Raw genomic sequence first — 27537 nt, 5'->3', positions numbered from 1 at the left:
CACCTCTTTCACCCTCACGGTGGCCCAGACACACCAGCGCTGTGTTATGACAACTCACAGCGCTGTCTTGATTTAGCCAAGGCAGGACACACACATCCGCAGTTATAATTCAGTAATTTGTGTTTGTGCGTTCTGTGACAATTGTGACAAATGAGTGGCCTGGAGTGAAATGCCAACCTGCCCTCTCCCCCCCGTTTCCTGCCTGGGCCGGCGCATGCTTACACTGTTCAGGTGTATGCTGTGAGGGCTTGCGTGCTGAGCATGAATAGGCCAGCTGACAAGTGAAATGATTACATGGATATGTTTATTTTAAATGTGATATTTATTGATGAATTATATCAACCCCATAGGCCTGTATGATCCTGTTTAGCAAGTGGGTGGCATGTCAGCATTGCTATGTTTTGTTTTGTTTTTTTTCTTCCTGAGGTGCAACAAATCCCTAAAGGGCTTGTGCACACACTTTGCCTCCTTGTTGGGCAACATGCCTGTCAGAACACACATGCAAATTCATAGACGGCGATCATGTCATCCATACAGCCCCCTCATTTATATTTACCGGGGCATTTTTCATTATAAGCTCATTCTGTCATCAATATGTGCAGGGATGTGTGCATTGGAGTGGGCCTCAGCAGAACACGGAACTTATTATGGAAGCCAGGCAGCAACAGGAGGAATCCTGGTAATGTTTTACCCACAAAATGAGTTCCATTCCCTTGGAGGTTCTGTGCAGAGTTAGGGATGTAATACTCATATGGAGCAGTTTATGAGGATTAAGAGATTTTATTTAGTCTACGGGGCTAGCGGGCCTCCTCTCTGCAACCCTCCTCCATCACAACCTAGCTCTCCTTGTTGTCGTTTGGTTGACCAACCAGTTAACACGTGGAGGAGGAGAATGAGAAGAGATCTCTGAGTCTGTAGTGTATTGTATTTGCTTGTGACACTGTCTGATTTTGCAGCCAGCAACGGAGCCTGTGAGTCAGCACATCTGAGCTCTAACACCTGTGGCAGGTGGACTTGTGTAGTAACGAAGTTTCTGTTGACTTACTTCCTTACTTACTACTACTTACTTTACTTACGTATTTTTCCCCTCGCTGTTTTTACACTCAGATATAACGTGTCCTTTTTAAATATGCACTAATTGTTTTATTAATTTATATATTTGTTGTGTTTTTTTTTTTTTTTCATTCATCTGTTGATAGTCATTTGTATGCGTGTGTACTTTAGAGTCTGTATGTGTGTGGCTTTCCTCCATCTTTTTCCCAGAAGGAAAAGTCTCATATTCACTCTCTAACTCGTCCTGGTAGAAGGTCAATTGCAACCAGTTGGCCGCTAGTCTGGTCCAAAGTAAACATTTGGAGAGAGGCGACTGTACAGGCAGGTACCTGGGGGCTGTGAGTTGCTCAGATTTGCTTTTCCCCTTCCTCCCTCTTGCTTCACCCCCCACTTCTCCCTCTCTACCTCTCCATCTCTATTCCATCTTCATACATGGCGGTGGGCCACACTCCCCTAAGGGCTAGAGATCACCAGGGTTGCTGCTTATGGATTGGGCTTCGTGAGATGTTTTGTCTCTTGGGACCCACTCTCTAAAGTGTCTGCTTCATTGGCCTGCTTGGTCCTGCCTTCCTGCCTGCTGTGGTCCAGTTTAAGAGCACTGGAGGATCACATACAGAGACAAGCCAGCTCAGGTCTGCTTAAAATGTATTTACATGAACACAAAACACCAGGTCCCATCTTCATTATTGTGTAAGCTATCAGGAATATGGTTTTCATTAAGTGCTGCTCGTGCCAGCTAGATTTATTCAAATCCAGGCAGAGGCCAGGTTTGTTTTGTGTGGCAGCAGAGGAAGGTCTGCTGCAGATTGGCTGTGAAGTGTCAGCGAACAGTTCAGTCCAGAGAGCTTGCTCTGCAGCTTTTAGCCTTTTGAGTCTGATGGCCGGCGACTCCTTTAACTGGGGCTGGGGAGCAGTCTGCACAGCTCAATTTTGCCCACATTAATCAAACTCACATTTCCTCACATCAGCCCATGTGCCTATCAGCACGGCTGGCTCGTTAGCATAATGAATTCAGGTGATTTTACACAGAGGGTCACAGTCTTCTAAAAGTGAATTCAATATGTTTGAAGCTGAATACGACAAGAACAAGCTTTGTTTCTAACAAACTGAACTTCCATTTCTTATCTTCTTTTTTTCCCTAAACCAACTTTTATCAGACTTAACAGTACAATTCAAAAGATTTACCAGGTATTATTCTTAATATAAAATCATATAAAAACATATTTGCTTTGTACGTAGCTTTTCTTGTGCGTCAGCTCTGCATAGGATATCGAGTCCAAATGGTCTTTTGTGTCTGAGGTGAGTTATTTCTTTTCAGGAATATTTCCTCTTGGTCCAAATGAGGGGGGCCGAGGGTCAGTGAGGAGAGAAGGGGCCGGGGGGTTGTGGAGGTGGTGGGAAGGCTGTCTGAGAGAGTGAAAGCACACAGTCAGACAGTGGGAGAGGGCTTTGCTTTGCTCATACAGGTGCTTATAATTTGCAGCATGTGATTAATCATTGTTGTGTTTGGGGGTGACATCTTGTTTAATGGATCTGTCCTTCTCCCTTCTGTCACTGTTGTGTGGAGGTGGGCAGAAAGTAGCATACACAGCAATCTGTGCTGACATGTACGCATATGCGCACACTCACAAAGAATTTGACATCAAAATTGACGTAGCTGTGATTTGAAGTTGGTCTTTCTGCTCCATGTTCACTCTTGCACTGATGTTGAAGTCAAAGACTGACCGACGTAAGAAGTAGCCAAATGCAACATGTGTGCGAGCCCACCAGCTGCCACCACACAGAGGCGGCGGTGTTTTCCGTGTGTGTTTGCTTTGGGTGGAGGGCAGGCTGGCTGGTCAGCATGGCTGTAAATCAGAGTCTTCCTGATGGAACCCTGATGGACAAGAACCTAATCTGTCCCCAGTGTGTCATTATGCAGAACCTCCCAGATAGCTACAGATCCTGCTGCTCCACTCATCTCTTCCTGGCCTCCACACACACAGACCCACACATACCTGCGTCCACAGTAAACGAGCCAGGGCAGCCTTCTGGAAACCAGAGACACTAGCGGAGACACACATGTTGAACATAAACCAGTTGAGCCAGTGTCAAGAGTTCATCGTCAGCATCTGTCATAGCAAAACCGGTGCCCAAAAAGCATTTGCTGCTACTCGCCCTGCATCACCTCGCTTTTGCTTCAGATGTACATAGGATGTGCAACTGCTGTCGCCAAACTGACCTCGGTGATAGCTTAACTTGAGTAAACTGACGGTTCTCTTTAGGACATGTTAAGATCAGTCCCAAGACACCAGCTGCTGCACAGGATCCCCCACACATTGAAGGGAGTCCATGTCAATTTGCTTTAAGCTTTTGTGAACCTTCACATATCCAAAAAAAAAAGAAAATGGTCTATTTCCATTTGATGCAAAATTAAAAATGATCACTGAAATTTAGAAATCTGGATTTTAGCAGCATGTTTAACTTCATTCTTTGAAGGTTTTACCATTTTAACCATTATTTATTACATTTTATTAATCATTCTTCAACACTAAACATCAACACTTGATGTTACATTTTGGAGCCCCTCATACACCACCTTTTAAATTTTATTAGTGTGGTTACAATTTGACTTTTCTCCTTTCCCCCAAAACTAGTTCTCATTCATAATTTTCTGTTGACAGTTTGGAGTTATTTCAGCTTTTCTGACAAATAGCAGGATAAAAGCAGCTACCATGTCGATGCACGGTTCAGCTGGAGTTTGTCCAATGGGGAGATCTTGACCCCTCAATTACAGGATAATGGAGCCATTTCTTTTGCGTGTTGCTGAATTTCATTAACAATTTTGCATCTCCATGTGAAAGGAAAAGGAAATCTTACTTTATATGTTCTCTATAGTTTGTTGCCTACAGTGTTGTCGTTTTTTATGCTTGTGTAGTATCATTGGACTGTATACTTTTAGGTTTTTGCTAAGAATGCTCTCTAAATGCAGTACATTAGGATTTCTGCAAACTTCTAATCACTCAGCTACCTCTTCAACAAGTCTCTCACACCAGTGAGAAACCAGAGAACCAAGGCTAAAATCTGATGCTATTATGAGAAGCCAGAGACAAAAGAGTGGATGTGCTTCATTGACAATGAATTGGTGACTTATGGACTCAAAGTGTGTTTGCTTGACCTTTTTCCGCATCGCTTTGGTCACTGAGTCAGTTCCGAAATTCAGTCCGTCATTCAGTGCCAATGGAGCAGCTCCAGGTTTGTCTCTTTACTGACAACTGGAGAGCCTTACCTCTCATTTCTAGATGAAGAGACATGTGATGTGTACAAATCTTGACTTAACTGTCCAAGATTGCAGGAATAATGCCATGTTTGCTCTGGTTTATGTTGGATTTCCTTAGTTTTAGCTATTTTTTCTGCACTTTATTCAGCACATAAAGAACCAGCTTCTGCCACTTTTTCCATCTGTTCCCCCCGTTTGTCAATGTATAGTCTGTTTTGTGTATGACTTAGAGAGCATTGATAGGCTGAGGGTAATGCCTGAATATAGTTTTCCCTTGTGCTGGTTGAGCGACATGGCACAGGGCCATCTGCCAAAACAAAAGCTGTCAGGGATGTCCTGTCACACAGTGAGCCATTAAGCCAGCCTGCCTGCCTGCCTGCCTGCCTGCAATAATTAATTACCCCAATTCAAATAATGTTGATGAATCATAGACATAACACTCAGTTGTGCTGCTGATTGCATAATTATTGCATCAAACCACTGCTGTATGTAACATAATCACAGTCTCTCATCAGACCCAAACCACCGGCGTGCATCTGCATCTGTGTTATGCGATGTTTGGAAAGAGACACAATGAGCTTGCTAACAATATGTGTGAAGCTGGTAGGGTTGTGAAGGGCCTTCACTTATACAAGAGAGGGGACAAAAGAGCCCTGTTTTGTTTAAAAAGGGATTATTTTTCTCCCCATGTGCTGGACCATATTTTGACTGTGTTTAAGCAGTGATGGCCGAGTGCATTTACACTTTGGTAATAGCTTCCTTCCTTTAAGTCTTTCGGGTTAAGACTAGAGCGGACCATGCGGGTTCTTTACTGTAGCTGCAGCCACAGGTCCTACTCTTGCTACTGCTGTAGCAGTGCAGTTCTTTGCCTTTCTCCATCACGCTTGTCAGCCAAACCAGTAAAGAGAAGACGGACCACCCTGTCAGCTTATTCACTCTCTCTTCTACTGTATCACTCTCACCATGGATAGTTTGTGGACTGAAAGATTGTATCACTGTTCAGGAATGTCCGCTGGTTTTTCAGTCCCTGCATCATTTGCATTTATCTACCTTGCAGTCCTTTTCTTTACCCACAAAGATTGTATGTTTGGACAATGTCCCTACCATGATGCATCCTGAAATGTCAGCCAAAGAACGTTTTCTTCCAGGTGGCAAGAGTCCTGGGCCCAGAGAAGATATCTATTCTGGCAGAATTTTCAACCTCATGCTAGATCTCATGCTCGTGTGCAGCAAAGTTACACATTAGCTTGAACATAATAGCTTTTGAAGCTTTAAATGTCTCCCAGAATATAGTTGTTATGGAAAGCAGGTGCTTAACACCCTGCTCACAGGAAAGGTGCTGGTCTTTTCTGTTTTCAAAGATGTGCTATTGGCCCAAAATGTCCATCCAACCTGCTCTAGACAGCAAGCAAGCAATGGGGGGAGCTTCAACTTATCCATAAGACAGAGGGTGTTAACAACTAATTAAAGAATTTACTGCCTCACTAAAACACCATTATTGCTGTTGCCTTCCAATTATTGGCTCTATTATCAGCTTTTATGGACTCAGGTGAGCTTCCGGACAAAGTTGTGCTTGTTTTGGCCAAGTGGTCACCTCTGCCGCTGTTTAAAATAACAGGGTTGTATGTTACAGCCATGACGTAGCTTGAATCTTTTACATTTTTGATTAGGGAGGATCATCCAATTTCAAATGCGACCTTAGTGATTACTAATTTGTATTTCTATTTTTCTTGTTACATTAAATTGAGTTCCTTTTGCAGCTGCTTTTCCTTTTCTTTCAGGCAGAGAGCCAACCTTTGTGTGGTTCTCACATGTGCTTTCCATATCTGTCTCTGTCTCACCTCTTTGTGTATTAATCAATCTGTCTCCCCTCTGTCCACTAGGTGACAGTAACGACACAGTTCTCCCCTCTGGGGGTTGGGGATGAGATCTTTGTTTACACAAGGTGAATTTGCTGAAGGCTAGAGGGTTATAGGCAGGGTGGGTGTGTCAGCCGTGGTGGTGGTGATGTTATGGTGATGTGGTGAAGTTAATGATGGTGGTGTCTACAGTGGGAAGTCCACTTACTACCCATTTACTATTCTGCTTCACATAACACAGCAGCATCACAGAAGGGCTCACCATGAAGCTCTGCATAAGTTCAAAAAGTATCATAGAACATAGAAACATGCAAGATTTGATTGTTATTGTATCTGTAAAGTTGAAGTATTTCCAGCACTACTACGTCCTTAATCCTTTTCAACATTTTTCTTATCTGATGTAACCTCAGAGTCCTGTCAGAAGAGCTTCCAGCAATGTTCCCCTCATGTTCCAGATGTTAGTTTGAAACCATTTAAAAACTGCATGTTGTCTAACACTGTTCAATGTATAAGTGACTATTGCTGCAGCATTGGATTTAAGCCAATAGAAGTGATTCTTGAATTGTAGATTGTACGATCACTCTGAGTGGTGGCACCTAAACGTGTCAACAATTTAGGTGCAGATTGACCATTATGCTTTTTTTTTTTTTTCTTCGTATCCTTAGTGTCGCCTTAGAGAAGTAGGACTCCTGGAGGTTTAAGTTAAGATCACTAGTTTTAATTAAAATGAGAAATCAGTTGTCTCATTTTGGTACAGCAGATAGAAAACCAGGTGCCAATGCTGTTGCAATGGAGTTGAAGTTGATTGCAAATTTAAAACGTGTTCTTTTCTCAATGGTATTGATTTATATTTTCAATATAATTTTTTGCTTCATTCACTATAAACTATTTTTTCAAGGTCTGAATTTTTGCTCAAGTGGACCTTTGAAGTCATGGTTAACTTCCCCCTAGAAGTTTTATTTACGCAAACCTAAATTTAGGTGGTCCAACTAAGAGTCACATAACATTGTCTCTGGAGTAACTAAATGATTTTTTTACTTCCTCATCTCTGTTGGCAGTTTTAGAAATATATGTGCAGACATCTCTGCTTGTTATGCAGCTCAACTCACCAACTCAGATTGGTGCATCTTATGCAGATGGCCTAGTTAAAACTACTTTTTTAAAAAGTCTATGAAACCCAACTTATTTATTAGATATAAACTATATCTTATATCTATATAGCAAGGAAGAGCAGTTGCATAAGGTGGATCCATTTTCTGAAGTAAAATTGTGTTCTCAGTGCATTGTTTAACAATTAAATGCAGAGGGGGTACAAAAATGTAGAACATTTTAGATGCATTATAATCCTTGGGATGGGGATTGAAAATATGTCTTTTCATAAACTGAATTGTGCAACCATCTACTATAACTAAACAAAAGTTATCTGGTTTGTGTCATGTTCAGTGATGACTATGAATTAGTTATTTCAGTGAATTCAGGCACAGCTTTGAACTTTAAGCCAGAAAAACTTTTTTTTTTCTTGGCTTATGTACCAGACAAGCATGTGTTAGTCAAGTGTTTTGCTTAATTGCTAGTGAAATATGCTGGACAATGATATAGAAGTCAAGTATACTCTTTTTTTATTATTACATTTTACACAGATGTGATTGACTGGGGATTGGGAGAGTAAATATATGAAAGAAAAGAAAAGCCTCACTCTAATAAGCGTATTCCTCTTTCTCCTAAACACATATGTCTGGTACAAGTAATCCTGACTGACTGGGAATTGCTGCCAAACAAACACCTTGCACAAGAATTGCTCGGTAGCAGCATTTTTTTTATTCTTTTCCCGTTTTCCTGTCCAGTGTCATTATTTCATTGGACTGTCTAATAGCAGAATTATTCAGCATGTTCCGACTAGACCTGTGTGTGCTGAAAACCACAAAGTGATTCAGACAGACCTGACTGAACAAATACACACACACATACACACACACACACGTCAGCTCACACACCAGGTAACACATTAATAGATTGACTTTGTTGTTATTCTAACGAATTGATGACATTTTCCAACTGTAGTCAAATATTGTGACACATAGAGCCCATTTCAGTGACATCTGTTCCGTCAGTTAAAATTCAGTGTAACATCAACTTAACTGTGATGCAGGAAAATAAACATCATTTCTCCATTACTGTCAGGCTGTTAGATCTCTCTGTTTGCAAAATACATGATAGTGAGTTGAGTTTGGTGTGGGGACAAGCCGTTTGTGTGTTCTTTCTGTTTTGGTTACCTGTGATCGCTCTTTATTGACAATTCCAGGTAAATAGATTAACAGTGAAGTCTGTCTCTGTTATTGTTCTGACTAAATAAACATTTGTCATATTTGATCATCATCATTATCATTTAATAACAGCCGTGTAGAATACACTAATGTTCATTTATAGAGTTCATGTGATGACAATCTAATAATCAAAGCTTTGGTGCTAACAGCCAAGAACTAATCACTTTGTGGATTCAGGCTGTGTCTGACCTGTAGGTATGAGGAGGTTTGAAATGGCACCAACAGGGACTTTTTAGGGAGAGTACACAATAAGGCTGGAACAAACAGGGTTAAATAATGCCAGGTGCCAACATTTTATGCCAGTCTCAGTCCTTCTCATGTAGTTATTTAAATTAAAGAATTACACAGGGAATCCAGTATGTCAAACGTTTCAGGTATTTAAACAGACTTGGGGTGTATCTGTGTATAAAATATTGGGATTGCATTTTTTTAAACTTGTTTTTGGTGTCATGTCAGTATGAAAACCACAGACACAGAGGATGTTTAAAAAGCAGGTGTTGGATGAGGTCACAGACAAATAAGTACAACATTTTATAGCTGCTGTCACTGAAGATTCTCCAGGGGAGGTGATCTGGACAAGGACTTGCGGCAACTGACCTTGTTAGGTTGAAACATTACACCCCTCATCCAATTAGCTTCTTCTGTCTGATGAAAGTTGGTTAGAGACTTCCAATTTGCCTCCAAGGATGTGTTCGCTTCTCACTTTACCAGAATGGTCACAACTCCTAAAATCCTTGTGTACGACCTCCCTGGTGAGGGAGTGATCTTACTTCTCTTGGGGATGGATGAAAGGGCAGTATAATAAATTGTCAACACATTATATTCTCAGACCTCTTATCTCCCTTTTATTTTGGCCATCATTCATTGTTCTCAAAGAAGTGTCCTTTTATTTTTGGATTTCTGAATTGCTTCGTGACCCCTTCATGGGCTTCGATGCCCCGGTTGGAAACCACTACTGTAGCACTGGAACCATGTTGCATATTGTGATGATATTTCTAGAGGTATATTTCAGTGCTCTAGCCTTTGTTACTGGATTATTTAGACAGTAACAGGTGTCCTGCAGGAGTTGGAGACAATTTGTTTAAAAGCAATCCTCATGAAAAGAATTGGGCCAAGATTACACAGAGCACTTCCTCTCAAACATCAGTTACACCAGGTTTTGCATCCATTTTGTCCCTTTTTTTCTACTCGTCATCACACACTTCCGCTCTGCTGGTCTATTTGCATCAGATGTTTGTGTAAAGAAAAAGGGGAAAAAAAACAACGTGACCACAGGTGTCAAGAAAACAGTGACAGTAATGGAGGAGGGAGGCTACGATCTGCACCGTCTGTCAGTCTGTCACTAACTTATCATTAGCAGAAGTTGGCGCCAGTCTAACCTACACGGTAGCACAGACACACAAAAACCTTTTTATTTCCATTTACATCACAAAGTTCATCTCGAGGTTGACTGACAGGGAAATACTTGAGCTGTCTCAGCATATAGCTACTGGAAAAAATGTGCTGTGATGCATGCTGTAGATGAGAAATCTAAACGGAAGATGACGTACTCGTGAAAATTAATTTACACAGGGAAGTGTGTGTGTGTATAAATATATATATATATATATATATATATATATATATATTACATGCATTCTTTGATTAGCAAGTGCATATTTTTTATATGATGATCCTTTTAAAGAAACAAACAGGTCAGTTGTTGAGGCAAAAGTATCGGGTAAAATAAATAAGGAGTCTGTTTTCATACTGTTCAAGTCAACTACTGACCTGACAGGAGGATGTTGCGTTGAGGCTCTGCTTTGTTAAGGATTTGAAGGGCAGGTGACCCTACAAAGCAACATTAGTTGTACCAGTTGAACTTTTTTAATGTGCAGAATGTTTATGCGGGGAGTTTTTCAGGATGCTTGTGTGCTTCTGAGACAGGACACCTGATTAATTTTACCTGCAATTAATTACTCTCTCTCTTTCTTTCTCTGAAGACTTTCTAAATATGCAATTCCTTGACATAACCAGTTCTTCAACACTACTTTTTGGTTTAGGAGATGGGCTTAGGATTTCTCCTCCCTTCCGTCTGGTTTTAGTTTATCTTACCCTCACTAATTGCCTGTGAATGGATTTATCCAGCTGTGACAGACAAACAGTGTTAGATGAGGAGAATAACATATCACTTTTAGTAATGGTTGCTTCCTTCCACATTAATGACATTACTTTTGTTTAACAGTGTTTAATATGAGTGATGAGCATCACTTCTTCCACAACCTCCCTCACACCATGAAGTGATTATTTGTTCTTATGACAGATTCCATGTGTCATCATAGTACAAAAATGGTTTATACTCTATTTCAGTTAATGCGATCAGTTTGGAACGGTTACACTGGATGTTGCCTTAAAAAACAGGTTTGGTTTCTAGGTAATATTTCAATAATATAGTGTGTCTCATTTGGTAGTAACTATAGTTTATTGGCCTGACCTAAGCAGGCAGGCCTCATGTTATTTGTGTACCTCTACTGTACGTTACATTTATTTCCTCCACCACCAGTGTTTTCTAACACAAACACAGACAGTATTTATATTATGACTGAAAAATGCAGCTAAATCAGCAGGCCTCATATAAGACAAGGGCAAATATGTTCTCATCAATCAAATAAAAGAGGAATTATTTTTGGTTTATTGCCAAGACAGCTTTCAAATGCAACAAAAAGGTCTTGATGAGTTGGTGCAAAAAAAAAAAAAAAAGGCCAAATATATATACATATACAGAGAAAGACGTTATCATGTTATTTATCACCAAAGTATTCTTCATTCTTTCACCTTTTCTAGTGTCTGAGCATTAAAAGAAATTAATTCGTTTCTGAATCAAACTGCCCGTCCCAGTCGCTGATGGATATCATGTTGGCTTTGTTAGTGCAGATGACAAATTGCAGGGGAGCAGCAGCTTACAGGGCTTGTTTAGCATTCCAGAGCCGATGTGTTTTGAAAAGTATTAATGGAGGACATGGAGGCATGAGATATCACCTGCAGGTTCAGTCAGGAGCACTTGTCAAAACCAGAGCGGGCCTGTGAGGTGAAGCTCTGTTATTATGACACTCATATGCCTCCTCTCACACCTCGAAACCGCAGGACGAGCTATGATTTTCTGCTTTGGCACTCAATGAACCAAAAAATGTACGGTGTAGTAGAAATTGTATGAAACAATTACCATTACGTAAGTAGGTAGGGTTATTTCTGAAACTTAGAAATAGTTTTTTTCCGTTTCATGTAGTAGGGACTTCTCAAGAAGAACATCTTATCTGTAACTGCTATTGTCACTTCTGTTAAAGAGCAAATATTGATTGTTATAAATGAACATTTCATTATTTAATAAGAGTAATTAAGAAGCTATTATTAACATATTTAAGTAAATAGGTGGTAAGCATTTATCAGGTCAAGTAAGCGTGTGAAATAAGCAGCTAGCATGTCTCTCGTGTTTTAGTCAATTTAACAGCTTCCTGTCGCAGCGACCTTCTCCCTGTGGTTGCTGGGAATTACAGTCATTCAGTGTGTGTCTTGGCGTGATGGATGACACCTGCACCCGTTGAGCAATCGCTCCCTGACGCAGTATTGTTTTCTTTTTTACATCTGCGTGGGAGCAAACTGCGTACATTCCTGAGCCAAAACCAACTCAGATAATTATCTCATCTGCATGATGTATGATCTTCTCCCCTTGGAAGATAAGTTATCAGACGACCTGGCGTGTTTTACCAGTACGTCGGTGGCACTATGAGTGCTTCTTGTTGGGACTGCCCATAGACAACACATCAACCCAGCTGAGTATGGATGATGTGTCACTTTTTAAAACCAAATCTCATTGATTCAGCAAGACGTTTCCTTAATCACCCACTTCTGCTCAGCCCAATAAGAAGAGCAGAGTAACATCTCACTGCATAGTTGAAACTCTTTTGTTTCCACAGAACAATTAGCAAATAGCGGTCTCATAATATTCTGTATATGTAAGAGTGAGTTTTGATGGCTGTGTTCCAGACACTCCCTTGCTATGCCATTAGCACCTGTGCCCGACTGTGTGTCTGCAAAGCACTGGATGACAAGCTCTGTCAGTACCATTGTGGTTCAGAAACAAAAGAACCTTCAAATAATGAAATTTCCCAAGATGTTACACACTGACACATAGCACAGCCATAAATGCCAGATGGTGCTTTACTCTATTACTCTACTACTCCTTCTCACAGCTGGAGGAGGTGGTTGGATCCAGACAGAAGCAGAGGCACGTTAAACTACAATAAGCAACTCGGTACAGTAGCATCATCCCATTGCTTTGTCCTCACAATGCTCAGTGCCTGTTCATCAGAGGCTATCAAGGGGTGTGAAGTGCTCTCAAGAGTTTGCGGGTCCACTGCTGCTGTGCTCTGTTATTATACAGTAGTATGTGCTGACGGCTAGAGTGGAAAAGCATGATGCACTGGGGCACAGTGGAGCGGAGAGGCTGCCTCTCAGTGGTGTTTCTGATGTATTTGGTGTCATAAGGACAGTTTCACAACTTCTTACTGTCAAATCTGAATCACATTACATGATAATACTTAGCAAGTTTTATGTGGAAGTAAATTATCACCACTGGAGCAGAAAACACTAAGCCACTAAGAAGACTTGCTAAATCAAATTGCAGTGCTATGACAGTTTGCAACTTTTTTGATTCCCTCGCCTGTTATATAAATACAGTAAACTCTTCTGCAGTGAGCAATGCTGTTCTACAGAACTGCATTGTTCCCCTGTGACTAATGTTATCTTGACTGGAAAAACCTTTCACCTACCTGAGAGTAGTCAAAAGGCATTCTGACATGAAGGACATGATCAACTATCATTAGCATAGTAGTTATTAACCCTTCCTCATCCAGACTCACAGTGTCACCAAAAAAATCATAATGCTATTAATCATCATGGAAAGCACATGAAATTATACTACAGGTTTTTTAAAACATTTCTCTTGTCCTGTGTAATAACTCTGCACATGACAACATACCATACATAGAAATCTATCTTGAGCACAGCATGCTAATTTAAGGTCGACCAAGGATCATCATCGTACACTACGTCGTAGTCTCATCATCCACGCAGCTCTTCTTAAGGTGTCTCGTCTGGAAGGGCATTAGGCAAATGCTAAAATAAACACAACCCAGTTTTGCTTTCATGCTTGTCATCACTTAATCCTTCAGCAACTGCTGTCATGGAGGTCCAATGCAACAAGCTCTGGAAATTGTATTAACCTCATTAAAAAATAGTGGATTCCAAGACCTGAACACAATGAAATAACTAATCACTCTAATTGAATTACAGAGTAACGAAGGCCTAATTTTGAGTGACATTTCCAGATGTGCACGTACACTGTAGGGTACAAGTAACTTCAAGCAATGCTTTTTTTTTTTTATTTATTATCTTAATTTAATGATTAGAAACAGAAACATGACTGTCACCATTTTTGCAACACTCTCGCCAACATTTTAGCTGAAGGTTGAGCCTTTACTGTGATTAAATATGGAAGAAAAAGAGCTCAACAAGATTATATAGAGACAAAACTGAAACATTTGCCAAGTGAAATGTTAGATTTAGTTGTAAAATCTGTTGCTGTGTCGCTGTAGCCTAAAGTTCTATGAAGAAGTCAGATCAGGACATATTTAAAGATTTAAAAATAGTTCATGATAAATTTTACATGTGTGCAAGTTTGCCAGTAACTTACTGTAATGTATATTAAACTACATGTTTGCAGAGGAATTGTGGTGATTTGGAAAACTTTGGTGACAAACTGTTTTTGTTTACTTTCCCACCAAATGTTCAATTGGGCTGTTTGAACAGTTGTATAGAATTTCTTTTTTTTTTGTTTTCCCCTCCCAGGCTCTGCTCTTCTCTGCCGCTGCTACATCACCTGTTGGAGCTTGTTCGTCACTTCCCAGCATCTTTTTGTTTGCACAGGCTGATAGGGCAGGCGGGCAGGTTTAGTTTAATCACGTAATCTGATTACCTGCTGAAAGATCTGATGCCACTCATCTTCACTGCGGGCCTACTAGTGGCCTGACTTACTGGCAAATAATGTATGCAAAACAGCCTAGTATTTATCTTTTCAGTGCAGTCTCATTAATAATCATAGTCAGGTCTGCTGAGCCGTGACAGATGGAATTTTGTTTGACTCTTGCCCGCTGGTAGCTTGGTTTAATAGTTCTTGGTTCTCCCAGTCATACATTAAGATGCAACTGTAGACAAAGTAATTTTTTCTGTGGTATTTCACTTGATAATTACTTCCCTGGAAAAACCCCAGAAGACACACACTTTTATAGACAATATGTTTAATTGAGCAAATTAGAAAGAACCCATATTGCACAGCAGCTGTGTACACACACAGTGGAATCTGCAAGGAAAACCCTCAGAGCACCACTGAAGGGATGCAGTGAGAATCACGAGTTTAAAAAAAACCTGACTGAGTCAGAAGGCCTCCGTGCCAAAGCAGTGGCTTTTCAACACAGATGCTCATAGTTAGCATGCATTTGAAACCTCAGAGTCTCACACTGATCACCCGTTTGCATGGATTCTCCAGCTGCTGGCACATTTCTGATGTACTGGGTTTGCATGGATGATATGGTTGGTGACTCCAGCCCTTTAAAATGTTTGGGATTGGGGGAAACATCCTAAATTCCTTATTTAATTGTTCCTCAGTCATCGCTCAACCTGGAAGTCATTGCAGTTCTCGATCTCGAAGGTTGTTTGCTTCTGCGCTGACAACAAGGAAAATGTAGGGATCTCTTAGGAACCACAAAGGAGGGTACATGAGACTACTTTTCACTGAAGTCTTTAAACTGTCTGACACATGTCCTTGTTGGGAATATGTTGCAGCTTACAAGATCATTGCAGTTTTATAGATTTATTAGAAATCTATTATTATATGTTATCACTACAGTTACCTCCCTGCCAGTCAGTCACATGTGAAACTGAACATTCCTGCTTACTATATAGAAATATGGTTAGTTAAGTATGGTGTGTTATATTTACACATACAGTATGATACACTATAATCATACCCTAGTTTGGTAAATAATCAATTTACAAGAATTCAAAAGAATTTCACTTACCAACAAGCAATCCTAAAAACTCTGCAAAGATGACGTAAACTGTAGATTGTAATTAGTTTTTGGACAGCTCTCACTTCAGCATCAATTAACAAAAGGCATCTTATTAGGTCACTCATCCAGAACATGTGATGTAATTAACACTAAATACTGAGATATTTGACATTTAAAATTGATGGACGGATGATGAGGTTTTGTAGCAACAAGATTGTAGTAGTGCTGTATTAGCACAGCACAAAATGAAAGGACAGATACTTCAAGAACAAGCAGTCACCCACTTATGCTGTGGTTCACAGTCAAGCAACTTTTTTTTTTTATCAGATTCTTTTGAGGTGAGCTGTCAAACTTGACATGAAACATCAGATATCTATCAGTTAGTCAAAACATTATGACGATTCACACGTGAAGCAAATAATGTTATCTCATTAAAGCATTGACAGCATTGCATGCCAAGGTCTGGTATATACAGTGACAGAAAGAAGTGAACCTTTTAGAATTATTTGCATTTATGTATAAATATTTCTTAACGTATGGATGTGCCAGGAATATGACTGAGCTTAAACTGTTTTGTAAGGAAGGAAAGTCTGAAATTCTTCCTGAATGTTGTGCAATTTACTGTGCAATACAATTTACTAAATAACATTTTCATCAACAGAACTTAATGGTGCACTCACAGTTTGGCACACCATAGTGCTACGACAGGGGAGCGTGAAGTAAAACCTAAACGATTCACTCCAGAGTTTAAAAGTTTATGGGCTGTTGATAAAAAACTGTTGCAAAAGTAGTTTTAATGCTTGTTGTGGACATTTGATCAAAAAACTTAAAGTAACCTTTGCTATAGAAATCAAGGCCCTCTGCAAAAAGAAAAGAATATTATGACCACTCACATATGAAGCTAATGTTATCTCACTGGAGCACTGACAGCATTGCACGCCACTGCTTACCGTATGTTGAAGCACGTTATAGCGAGGTCGAAGTGGAATTCTAAGGGTTTGCTTTTTTTTTTTTTTTTTTTTTTTTACTGTAAGTGACTGCAGTGTGCGTTTGTCACATAGTTATACAGTGTGATAAAGAGTCACTGCAGTAAGAAAATATGCAAAATATGTCTTAACAGGACATTATTTCTGTTCCATGTTCTGCAATATATACAGTTTATTCTTCACAGTAGTTATAATTTTGTTATACTGAAAGAGCTGGATGACTTCTATAGGTCCTTGTGTTATTGCTGGTTATAAATTGCACTTGTGTAATATTTAATATGTACATACAGTATTTATTTCGTCAATAGGTTATCATAACTGTCATTGTACATTTTTTTTGACATATTGACATTCAGCTAAATGAACATGTCGATTACAGTAACTTATTCTGTCTGTTTTTTACTTCTCAGGTCTGGTAGAGATCTGCCTGATGCATCCACTTGATGTGGTGAAGACGAGGTAAGACACACATTCACCTGAAAACTCACACATTGACTTCTTTTGCATAGCTTTACCCAAGATATAACCTACTTAGAGGGATGCCATTTTTATTCAACATCTGTCTTGAATCCTCTCAGTGGGTATCTGGGTCTGTGTAGTGACGTTCCAAACATACCAGGTCTTTCTTTCCCAGCTTCCAGGTCCAGCTCAGTTGTGCACTTACTCTCCACAAACGAGCACTAACGCTCACCTTGTCTTAAAGGGAGCTGTGTGGAAAATGAAAAGCATCATTTTACCTCACACAATGGCAACATTTTAGGGTTTTTTAATTGATTTAAACCTTTTAACTTATTGATTGAAGGAAAAAGAATCCTAATTTTCTCGTTTAATTGCTTGTTTTCCATTACCATCTCCTGTTTGTGCAGCAGCACTTTTGAGCTGTAGAGTGATCAGGAGTCTTGCACCACAGTGTGTCAGCCAGCCATAAACAGGTCGTGGGCTACTACTAAAGCTTTATAGTCCTTCACAGGCCAAGCCAAGACCTCTGGCTTTGTTCTGAGCCCCCCTGCCCCATTCACTACTTGTCAGTAAATTGTAGTGCTTTTTCTGTCATTTATGGCAGCAGTTTCTTGGTAAATAAATTGCCCAGCGTGCCTTTAAAAAAAGAAGAAAAAAAAAAACGTGAGATGGTTGCACTTTGAAGGCAGTGCCACCATAAGAACACAGAAGGAAGCGTAACGATAAAAGCCAAAGGTGCGTGGTGTTGTATTGGTCGATATTTGATACTTTGAAGGCACATGGTGTGATTTATGGTCACGTGTGGAAGCTATGGGGTTTATTACAGGTAAGTCTTGAGCTCTGCCATGTCCGTCCTTACATGAGGTCAGGGTTAAAAGTGCACTCGCTGTTTTCTTAGTAATGCTTTTCCTTAAAGAGTGGTAAAACCTGCTCTAAAACTGGACAGGTTTATCTGTTTGTTTTCTGTTTGCTTCGCCATGTGTTTATGTTGATGGGTGTTGTGTTGCTGAGAATGGGTCCGTGTAAATGGGATCCTTTTGGTCTTGGCTCACAGTATGCTTTTCAACAAATGCAAGGCAGAATTATAGCCTGTTTATTTTAATTGGAGAACCTCTGAAACTGTCGGGAGTGTTTAAACAACAGGAAGTTAATGCTTACTCTGAGTGACAAACATACACTACACATGCAGATATACACTTATCCTGTTCACGAATGTTCACACACTTAACGTCCACACATGATTTCATAAACCAAGCATACTTACCAGCTAATTGGGACATTGAGGGAGCTGAAATCTATTAGCAGGAACCTTGGAGCCAAGAGTCAGACACACCTCCACTAGGTCTCTCTCTCACAGGCATGGCTCTTATTAGGTACCGGCTCCTGCTTTAATGTCCACCAGGCCAAATTGAATGGCAACTGGAGTAAATTTACTTTTTTCCACCAACTCGGAATCAAAGGCTTTTTTCTTTCTTTCTCTCTTTTCCTTTTTTTTTGTTTTTTTTAAGGAAGGTAAACTTAAATGTGTACCTGCCTGGGAGCTCATGTTTACCTATTTTCCAAATGAGGGTTTATCTTACTCCTCTTTCTGTGAGGGGGAGGAGGACGGGGCAGTGATTTGCAGATTTCGGTTTAGTTTCAGTCAACACTCCACCAGTAGCCATAATAATGCTGTTATGAATAAAAGAAAAAAACGTAGGACCACTTGGCAGCTTTTTACATTAAACAAATACTGATTCATCTGCCAAAATAACTGCTTTGACAGATAAATGAATAGCTGTGTTGCAGAAAGCTGAAAAAAAGAAGTGACAGCTTTCAGCAGGATGGAAAACACAAAATGGGCGCTTATGAGATATTTTAAAATCAGAGTTGCAATGCAAGTTCATCATAACAAAATGATTAGCTGAAAACACGAGTGACAGAATAACTTATATTACATTCTTATATTTACAGGACATAAAAGTAAAAATTCTGTCAGATGATTCACTGTGTATCTTTTTTTGTCCTTTTTTGCTGTTGCACTCTCGTCCCCCCTGCTGTGCTCACTGACCAGTCAAGTCATAACCCCAGTTACTCACCTTTGCTAACAAGTACATCTATCTTACATCTGAGGGACTCGTGCAGAGGCCACCTTCCATCTGTTTGACTTGCATCTTTCCTCGTTGTGAAAGAGCTGAACATATAGTTTTACATAGAGTATTATGAGATAAGCTCATGGATACACTGCATGTTGTTGCAGCAACTAGTCAGTAAATTGCCTGATTAGTCAGTAGACAGAAAATTAATCTTGAAACTATTTTTATAGTCAAGTTATTGTTCTAGTAATTGTTTTAATCAAAGGCCAAATATTTACTGGTTTCATCTTTGAATTAAATAAAAATTTAATTAAAAAAATAAATAAATAAATTTGAAATTGTTATTGCAGCCCTAAAACAAACGAGCTGGCAGGTTGTCTTGTGCAATGATGCAGTACATTTACATTTAGTCATTTGGCAGACACTTTCACCTACAGCGACTTACAAGGTACAAGACAAAGGCAGTGTAAGGCGGTCATGCCTAAGGACCTCTACTGAAGGTAGCCCACAGCTGGGATTCAAACCCCGGTCTCCCGCATGGAGGGCGGTGATGTTACCACTACACTATCGAGCCGCAGCACAAGCTGCTACAAATTAAAAATGGTTGCAGCTTGAATTTAACCGTTGACCTTTTAATTAGAGAATAGTTTGAGTCGGAAAGCTAAGTTGATGCTTTTTTAATTAACCTTTTATTCACTCGGTCTATAAAATTTCATGGTGAAATATGCTCGTCACAAGCGTCTAGGGAACTGTTCCAACCAACATTTCAGAATCATAAAAAAAAAATCTCACATTCTTTAAAATGGAATCAAATTTCTTTTTGATTAAAATTATGTGTAAAAATGTGTTTTTAGTCTCCTTTGCCGACATTTTAATTTATCTTATCTTATGAAAAATGTAAAATGCATCTTATATTTGAGCGATTCCTACAGAGTTCACCTTCCCAGGAAGCTCTGTGGGGATCGCTCAAGTGTAAGATGCATTTTAGTAGTAACAACTTTACTACATTAGTACCACCTGGAATATGGAAGTACAATTTAAAACTACGTTTATTTGGAGACACGCACACAGCAGGGTACAGATCAGTGTTAGCCCCAGCTTAATTAATTGGGGTTTACAGCAAAATATGTAAATCATTTTGGCACATCCAATATCATGTCAGAAATTCAAATATTTTTCTCATTGTCATTAACTCAGGATAATAATCAGCCCAAAATATCAATGTACCATACTTGACACAAAGTAAACAGTTAATTGCCCCTGACCCTGATTTCCCCCAGCCGACTCCTTTCATGGGTAGGGGCAGGAATGTGGGGGTGAAGATGAAGGGATTATGAAGGGAGGGAGGGCAGTCGTCAGTTTAGCAGAGAGAGACAGTGGGACCGGAGTTACAGCTTTTCATTAACCTGGAAACCACCTAGTTACATGGTTCATGGGCTGGTCTCAGCTCACTTGGAGGTAACAAAGGGTGTCGGGCAGCTCTTTCTGCAGGGGGCTGTGTGCTCGAGGCACCCATCTGACTCTGATCAGGTTCTCTCTCTCATTAGAGAGTTGCACTGAGCCCGCATTTCCCTTCATGTTAAGATCTTGTTACTTGGAGCTCCACCCTTATACGCATACATGTGCAAACATACTCATACTCATCTAAAAGAAACTTCCCGTCACCCCATCTACTTCCGCCCGATGATTTAAACCACGCCTTCCTCCAATCTGTCCAACCTCTCCTGCCATTATGAAACTCCTGCAGTTTACACAGTGGGCACATGTTCTAATATGTTTGCCATAATAAGCCGCAAAAGATGTATTTTGTGCAATAACTTCAGGCCACTCCCACTGCACCCACACACTTTCTTACCTTCTCACACTCCTCCCATTGTCATTAGCTTCTCGTCTTTTCGTTTTCGTACATTCAGCTGTTTAACTCCTCCCGCTGTACGTTAACTGTTTCTTATGTTTTCACATTCTGTCCATTGTGGTTTTAGTTTTTCAGCAACCATCTCATTTAGCCTGTTGTGGAATCAGCCACTACTTTTTGTTTAATATAAACCTAATTAAATATCCACATCATGCTGAATGCATGGTTTGAACTTCCATCATTACTTGTGAATTTGTAGTTTGTTGAGCGATTATGTAATGTTTTGTTTGAAATCCCTGTTGTACATGTGCTTTAGAAGCTTTGTATTGAATTATGCAATTGCGAATTGTGTTGTATGACATGGCTGTAAGAGTAATTGCAGACCACTAAGCCTGCCAGTAGCCTCTTTCAAGCTTGATTACAAAAACCTGGTTACTGGCCCATGCTCGCGGCAGTATTCACGGCAACACTGCTTCCATTTGGTCACAGCACGCAAGAAAGTGTGCCTCACTTGGGGGGCTTGAAAGTGATCTTTGATGGGGACTTTGACAGATTACGTCCAGTCTTTTTGGGGGAACGTGTGACAGCACTGAGGATTGCTGAAAGACTTCACTCCCCCTTCTCCCACCACCACCTCTGCTTGCCCCCAGCTGTTCGGTGAACCCCAATGTGCTTATAGAGGAATCCCTGACACAGCTCTGAAACAGCAGGGCACAAAGCAGCAGCACCCTCATAGCTGATCTTTCCTTGTAAAGGAGCAGGCAGGTCAGCGGTCGTCAAGTCAGCTCCTAATCCCCCCGGCTCTGCGAGTCAGGGAAAGACTTTACTTGTAGTATAAACCCACCAAGCACATTTTGCATGCATAGAGTCAGTCAGTGCATTGATTTAGTGCATGAGCATGACCCAGTTGTGAGTCCAGTTAAGAAGGTAGTGAGCAAGTCTTTTCATGAGTAGACCAGAGCAGCATATTTGGCAGGATTAAATATGGTGCCTTTGCATTCCAGTCATACTCTTGTAGGTGATGCCTCAGTCTTCTGTGTGGATGTTATGACTCAGGGAAATTATTTACATTGTCAGATTGAAAATGTTAAATTATTTGACCATGTGTGAGATGGACAGATGCATAAATAGACCTCTTTACCTACCTACCTACCAGCCCAGAATCTTAACATATGTCCATACTGAATGACTCACAAACCTCACAATGTCTGTTCATTGCCAACACAATTTTACCTATTTCTGGCAAGACAGAAAATAAGGGTGTGACGGTTTTGGGAGGAGGACGAGCCAGTACATCCAGTGTTCACATCTCATCTTAGACCTTCAGTTACTGTGTGTGTTTCTGTTTAATATTTAAACTCCAAATACATTCAAATGAAGCCACTATAATAAATAAAATCTTTATCTCTCCTGTGGAGAGAAGTAGTCCTAAGCTCTTGAAAGAATCATAAGCTGGTCTTAACTTAAGCCATTACTTTTATTGCATTTTGTGATAGATGGCATAAAATAAGAGAATTTAGTTTCAGATACACATAAATAGCAGACCAACGTTTGTTGTACTAGAGCACCTGTAATCACTATTAGTGAATGGGGCTCACATTCCACTACTCTAATTACAGAGTGGAGACATTGCGCTTAGATTCTATTAGACTTTGACTGTGTTGCAGACACGTTGCTGCCCCCCTGCCGTCCAATCTTTTTTTCTGACTCCCAAAACTCGCATGACCTTCTCGGACCTTTAGCAAGGAGCTTTTTGCTCTTTTTTGCTTTAGCACTTCTGCTTGAACAGTAGAGCAGTGGATGGGGGCGTTGGAGTTTCCATTAACACCCTTTACTTTTTTTTTCCCCAAATGTGAGCTTGCATTTTACCTCGTTCCTTAAACACAACCACAATCGCTTTTCCGTTTGTTAATGCAGCTGTGCTTGTCTTTACGTTCTGACATTTTTAATCAATACTTAAGGGTCTGCATCTTTCCTACAGCAATAAAAATGTACATACTGTACTCAAAGTATGCACTGTCCTTGTGGGAGTTTGCCTTTGCCCTCCTTTTGGGTACTATGAACCCATCCCCCTCAAGTAAACAAGACAGCCCTTGAAATAAGTGAATGCAAAAAAATAATGTGTGATGTGTCTTTATTGAAACATTCACAATGGCTGTATGTTACCATTGCACAGCATGCATGTTGTTTTTGTCTGCTCGCTTACTCATTGTTCTCACCTTTTTGTAAAAACAAAGGCTATCCTGTTGCCTGTGTGAACTTTATATAAGGCAGATTAGAAAGTGGCTGACTGTGAGGTACTACAAAGGAACAAGCTAATGAATCTTTGATGAAGATCCACGTGCAATTGACGTGGCTAGGGTTTGCCGCAGTGACGTACTGTAAATAGCTGTAGAAGTTTGCACAGAGTTGCTTTTCAAAAGTGTTTTAAAATCTTTTGGATAATTCTTACTGTCAAATGAGTGTCTTGCTGACAGATGCACCCGGATGCATAATACTTCATGTTACTTAAACATAACTAGATCAGAGGAACAGGATCTGGTTGGCACCAGTAGTAGCAGTAAAATAGCTTAACTGGCTTTAAGTTCTTATCCTAAGTCCTTGGTCACTAATACCAGTTGCGGACAGATTCTGAGAGTGATGTATATCTGAGATAAATGATGAAAGAAAAGCTAAATGGACAAAGAAGTAACAGAAGTAGTAGCCTTCTCTCAGATCCCTCTATCTATGTATGTTTGTGCAGTGGATCCTCACACACACATCCCACAGTTTGCCTGTATGAAACAATATTTAAAAAGGTATCACCAAATACTTACAATCTAACTAAAATGGTCCAAATTAAAGCAACAGTAAAGGCCTCTGTAAAATCTGTTAGATGCTTGTTTGTTTGCATTGCATTGCTGTGTGTGTGTGTGTGTGTGTGTGTGTGTGTGTGCTTGTGCTTGTGTTTAATTTGTTTTAAGCAAACTTACCACAGCTTTCTATGTCTTGGCCTCTAGAGACAGGGCTGATGAGAGAGAGAGTGCAGTGTAGTAATAGAGACTCTCAGGTTTCTCTTTGGAGGCATGCAGGGCAGTTGTCTTCTGTCTGGAGTGCACTGTGTTATAGCCAGTGGTTATCTGCTGTCAGAGGCGTCTCCAAAACTCTGCAGCATTTCCTCACATCAAAGTGGCTGTTACTGTCAGTGGCCTGGACCAAGTAATCCTGACCTAGCTTGTATGGACTGCCAGCATCTGTCAAGGCCTCTGTTTTTATCTTTCATACAACCAAGGATTTTTGTCTTTTTCCTCTGTTGCTACTATGAATAAAGCTAGTTTGGTTTCTTTTAAAGAAAGAATCTTGAGACTCTTGTCTGCTGAAAATGTACTTACTTGACAAGTACACAGAAGTGCTGTAAAAGATTATTTTACAGTTCTATCATGTTATAATTAAAATTATTGCTCTAACATTAACACCATACTTTTACTTAACGGGATTTGGCAGAGGTTAAGAGACCCCAATTTAAACACTCAAGAAGTCCTTTGTGTTATGCAGCTACTTACTGGAAATGTCAGGACGACTACTAATTTCTTTTCTCACCTACTGTATCTGCTCCACTTCTGCCTTTGTGGTTTTCTAATATTAAGCTACAGTCCCCTGAAATATATAGAGTGATCTGTCAGTCAACCATAAGTTTGTAATGCTCATAACATCTGCGTCTCAGTCTGGACCTGGCCCAGCTTAGCCAGTCTTCGTGCTGTTTTATGCAGCTCTTTTCCTGCCTCATCTCAGGTCAGAGAGGTCACAGTATATGAGCAGACATCTGGTCCGGCAAACGGGTCCCAACATCACCATGGGGAATCAGAGTAGCCTGTTTTATCGGTGTGAGAAAGAATGTAGAATGACAGAAAGATGTCATAGTCCCTTTTAACAGCCAGAATAGCTTTTTCTCTCATCCACTTAATCTAGGTTGTCCCAGGTCCAGTAGGTTTGTGGTGCTGGTGAAACACAATCTGGCCTAGTCCAGATCAAGCTCTGGCAGCCTGCAGTGTCACAAGCCCCAGCATTTTACCACTTCCCTTCTGTTTGCATCTTGCATCTTCGTCCCTTGACTTCATTTTTTGTATTTTGCTCCCTAACGGTTTGTCTTTATGGCCTTTTCCTGCCATGCTCAAACACTTTTCTTTTAATAGATTTGTCTTGGATACAGTCTATTAATATTTCTTTTACTTGCTGCTTTGCATTTTATTGTGCAGGTTGGTAAACTAAGTAAGTAAAATGTATTTGGCAGTTATCTCCCAGTTATCTAGGAGTATGCACCAAATAACTAAAGGCATGTACTACAGGGTTATAGTACAAATACCTAAACATCAAGTGCCATAAGCCTTTTTGTTTTAAGTTTTATTTGTCATAACATGTTTTACCTAGTGACAGTCAATCAGCACAATTGTCAACAACAGTTAGTTGTCAAAACAAGCAGTCTTGGATCCATAGGGGACCATTTTGTTTTTGTTTGCACCGTTTTACCCTGAAGTCACGATTGGCTGCATTTGCAATGATGGACCATTTAGGTCGGAAAAGTGCTCTTAACCTCATGTACCAATGCAATGGACTTTTACCATCTTTATGATCCTGCTCATTAAAATTAACTGTCTGGCTGTAAAAAATAGATTCCCCTTTATGTTGCCTTCTGGATTGTCTTATGCACGTCAGATCTAACATGAGAAATTGCCCAACTTTCATCCTTGCCCTTTTGTGATTCACTTCTTCTCTTTCTCTAATCGTATATTTCGTCTTTTTCCTTTTTGTGAAAGTACTTGGCATTCCAAAAGGAAACAAGATCAAGGCTCTCACTGTAGCAACCAATCCAAAAACACAGCAACACACATTAGTCATAATGGTTATACATAGAGAAAATTGCACATTTTGAAATATTACAATATAATGGATAGCTAATAACTACTTGTGTGTTGAGTAGGTCATTACTTCTCTATATTGGGTGTTAATTTATATGTCAATCTGTCTGAATAGCTATAAATATGATTTCGTATCAGCCCTGTTAAACCTTAAATTTTGAAGTGTGGAAAAGTGCCACTGAGGGAATACCCCTCATTTAATAGGACATATTTTTAAGAGGTCTCCTAAAAATCCTGGCTTGCTCTGGTAAAAGTAAGCCCATCAAGCGTCTGTCTTTTGATCTCCCCAATCCCCTCTACCCATAGGCCTTTTTTTTTTTCTTAAACATCATCATTTATTACCCTCACACCAACATTTCTAATTATCTGAGGTGACAGCCCATCATGTTGGTACCCAGTTTAAGCCAATTACCGTTGGGGTCTGGGAGCGGACATAGTCTTGTAAGGCCCTTTAACACTATGGTCTTGTTCATAAAAATACAAAGAAGGGGACTCAAGCGAGGTACACCGCATCCATTTACCTTTTTGACTTCTTTGTGGACGCCTTGAATTCATACTTTATAGGGAGTGGGGGTCAGGTGGATAAGGTCTTGAGGTTTATTTACCTCAGAGTGCTTGTCTCGCTTACAGAAGCACCAACCTGCCCTCACCTTCACCTTCACCTGTGCAGCTCTGGGCCTGTAAAGCACAAACCTGGGTAGATTGGGATGAAGAGAGTATAGAGAACAGGCAGTGGGTTTTTTTTCCCCATACACATTTTTTTAGCATTTGTGTGCCTTTGTTTGATATGATCACTGCAGAGGAGACAGGAAACGTCAGGGGGGAGGGAGGAGTGTTACGTGCAGGAAAGGTCCTGAGCCAGATTCAAACTTGGATTTGTGTGTGGTTATGTGGCATAAGCCTTAACCATTTGGCTACCAAGTGACTCCAAGGAGTGGGAGTCTTCATGAACTTACAAATCTCATCACTTCAAAATATACTGCCTCTCCAATAGCTTTTGCTGTGATATTCTGCACAGCTTTTAAAGAAGCCCCAGGGTTTTCTCTGGGTCTTCTGTCTGCAGAGTTTATGATGCGCTTGGCTTATTTTAAGGCCAAGTGAATCTGCCAGAGCTATAGAGGCTTTTCTCTACAGAGGATCTTTTGCTCTTTTTGTAGTCTATGTAGTGAAAACTCTATCTTTTTGTTTGTACAGATCCTCTTAAACAGCACATGTACCCAGCACATGTACCCCGCTGCCAGTTTTTCTGGTCTTCCCTATTATCTCCCACTCCCTGGGCCTTGCTGTTTGTTCCTTGGCTTTTATGGTAGGTAGGGTAAGAGAGGGCCTTGAGGAAATGAGGTGACCCCAGGGTCATGTGTGGAGTCAGGGGACTTAAACCGAACCATGGTCGTGCCAACCCCGCTCTCTCAGGGCCAGTTCGGGTCAGGACAGGCAGAATAAAGAAGGTAGGGTGAGATTGGGGACAAAGTCCCTTCAATATTTGACCCCAGCATCATATGCCTTTAATTAAGCCAGATTTGAATTTGTTTACAAGCCCCAGTAGTCCTAAATCTTCCAGGTCTTTGCTTCCCCTCTCCACCCCTTATGCAACCACCTCTTCATACCTCAAGCCCTTCTTTTTTTCTTCTCTTTAATATGGTGTCAGACATCTATTTATTATGCT

General features: G+C 40.3%; 1 protein-coding gene across 2 annotated transcripts in view; it reads left to right on the top strand.

The window, feature by feature from the left end:
• Nucleotides 1-27537, top strand: part of slc25a21 (solute carrier family 25 member 21) — a 78395-nt gene that overhangs the window by 32917 nt on the left and 17941 nt on the right. For both annotated transcript variants that reach the window (XM_026338999.1, XM_026338998.1), the window contains exon 3: nucleotides 16998-17046. In XM_026338999.1, coding sequence (XP_026194784.1) covers nucleotides 16998-17046 — 49 coding nt within the window. The remainder of the gene's footprint in view (nucleotides 1-16997; nucleotides 17047-27537) is intronic.

Source organism: Anabas testudineus, chromosome 22 (assembly GCF_900324465.2).
Source record: "Anabas testudineus chromosome 22, fAnaTes1.2, whole genome shotgun sequence".
NCBI lineage: Eukaryota > Metazoa > Chordata > Actinopteri > Anabantiformes > Anabantidae > Anabas > Anabas testudineus.
The sequence above is the reverse complement of the archived record's forward strand: the minus strand, read 5'-3'. Positions and strand labels throughout refer to the sequence as shown.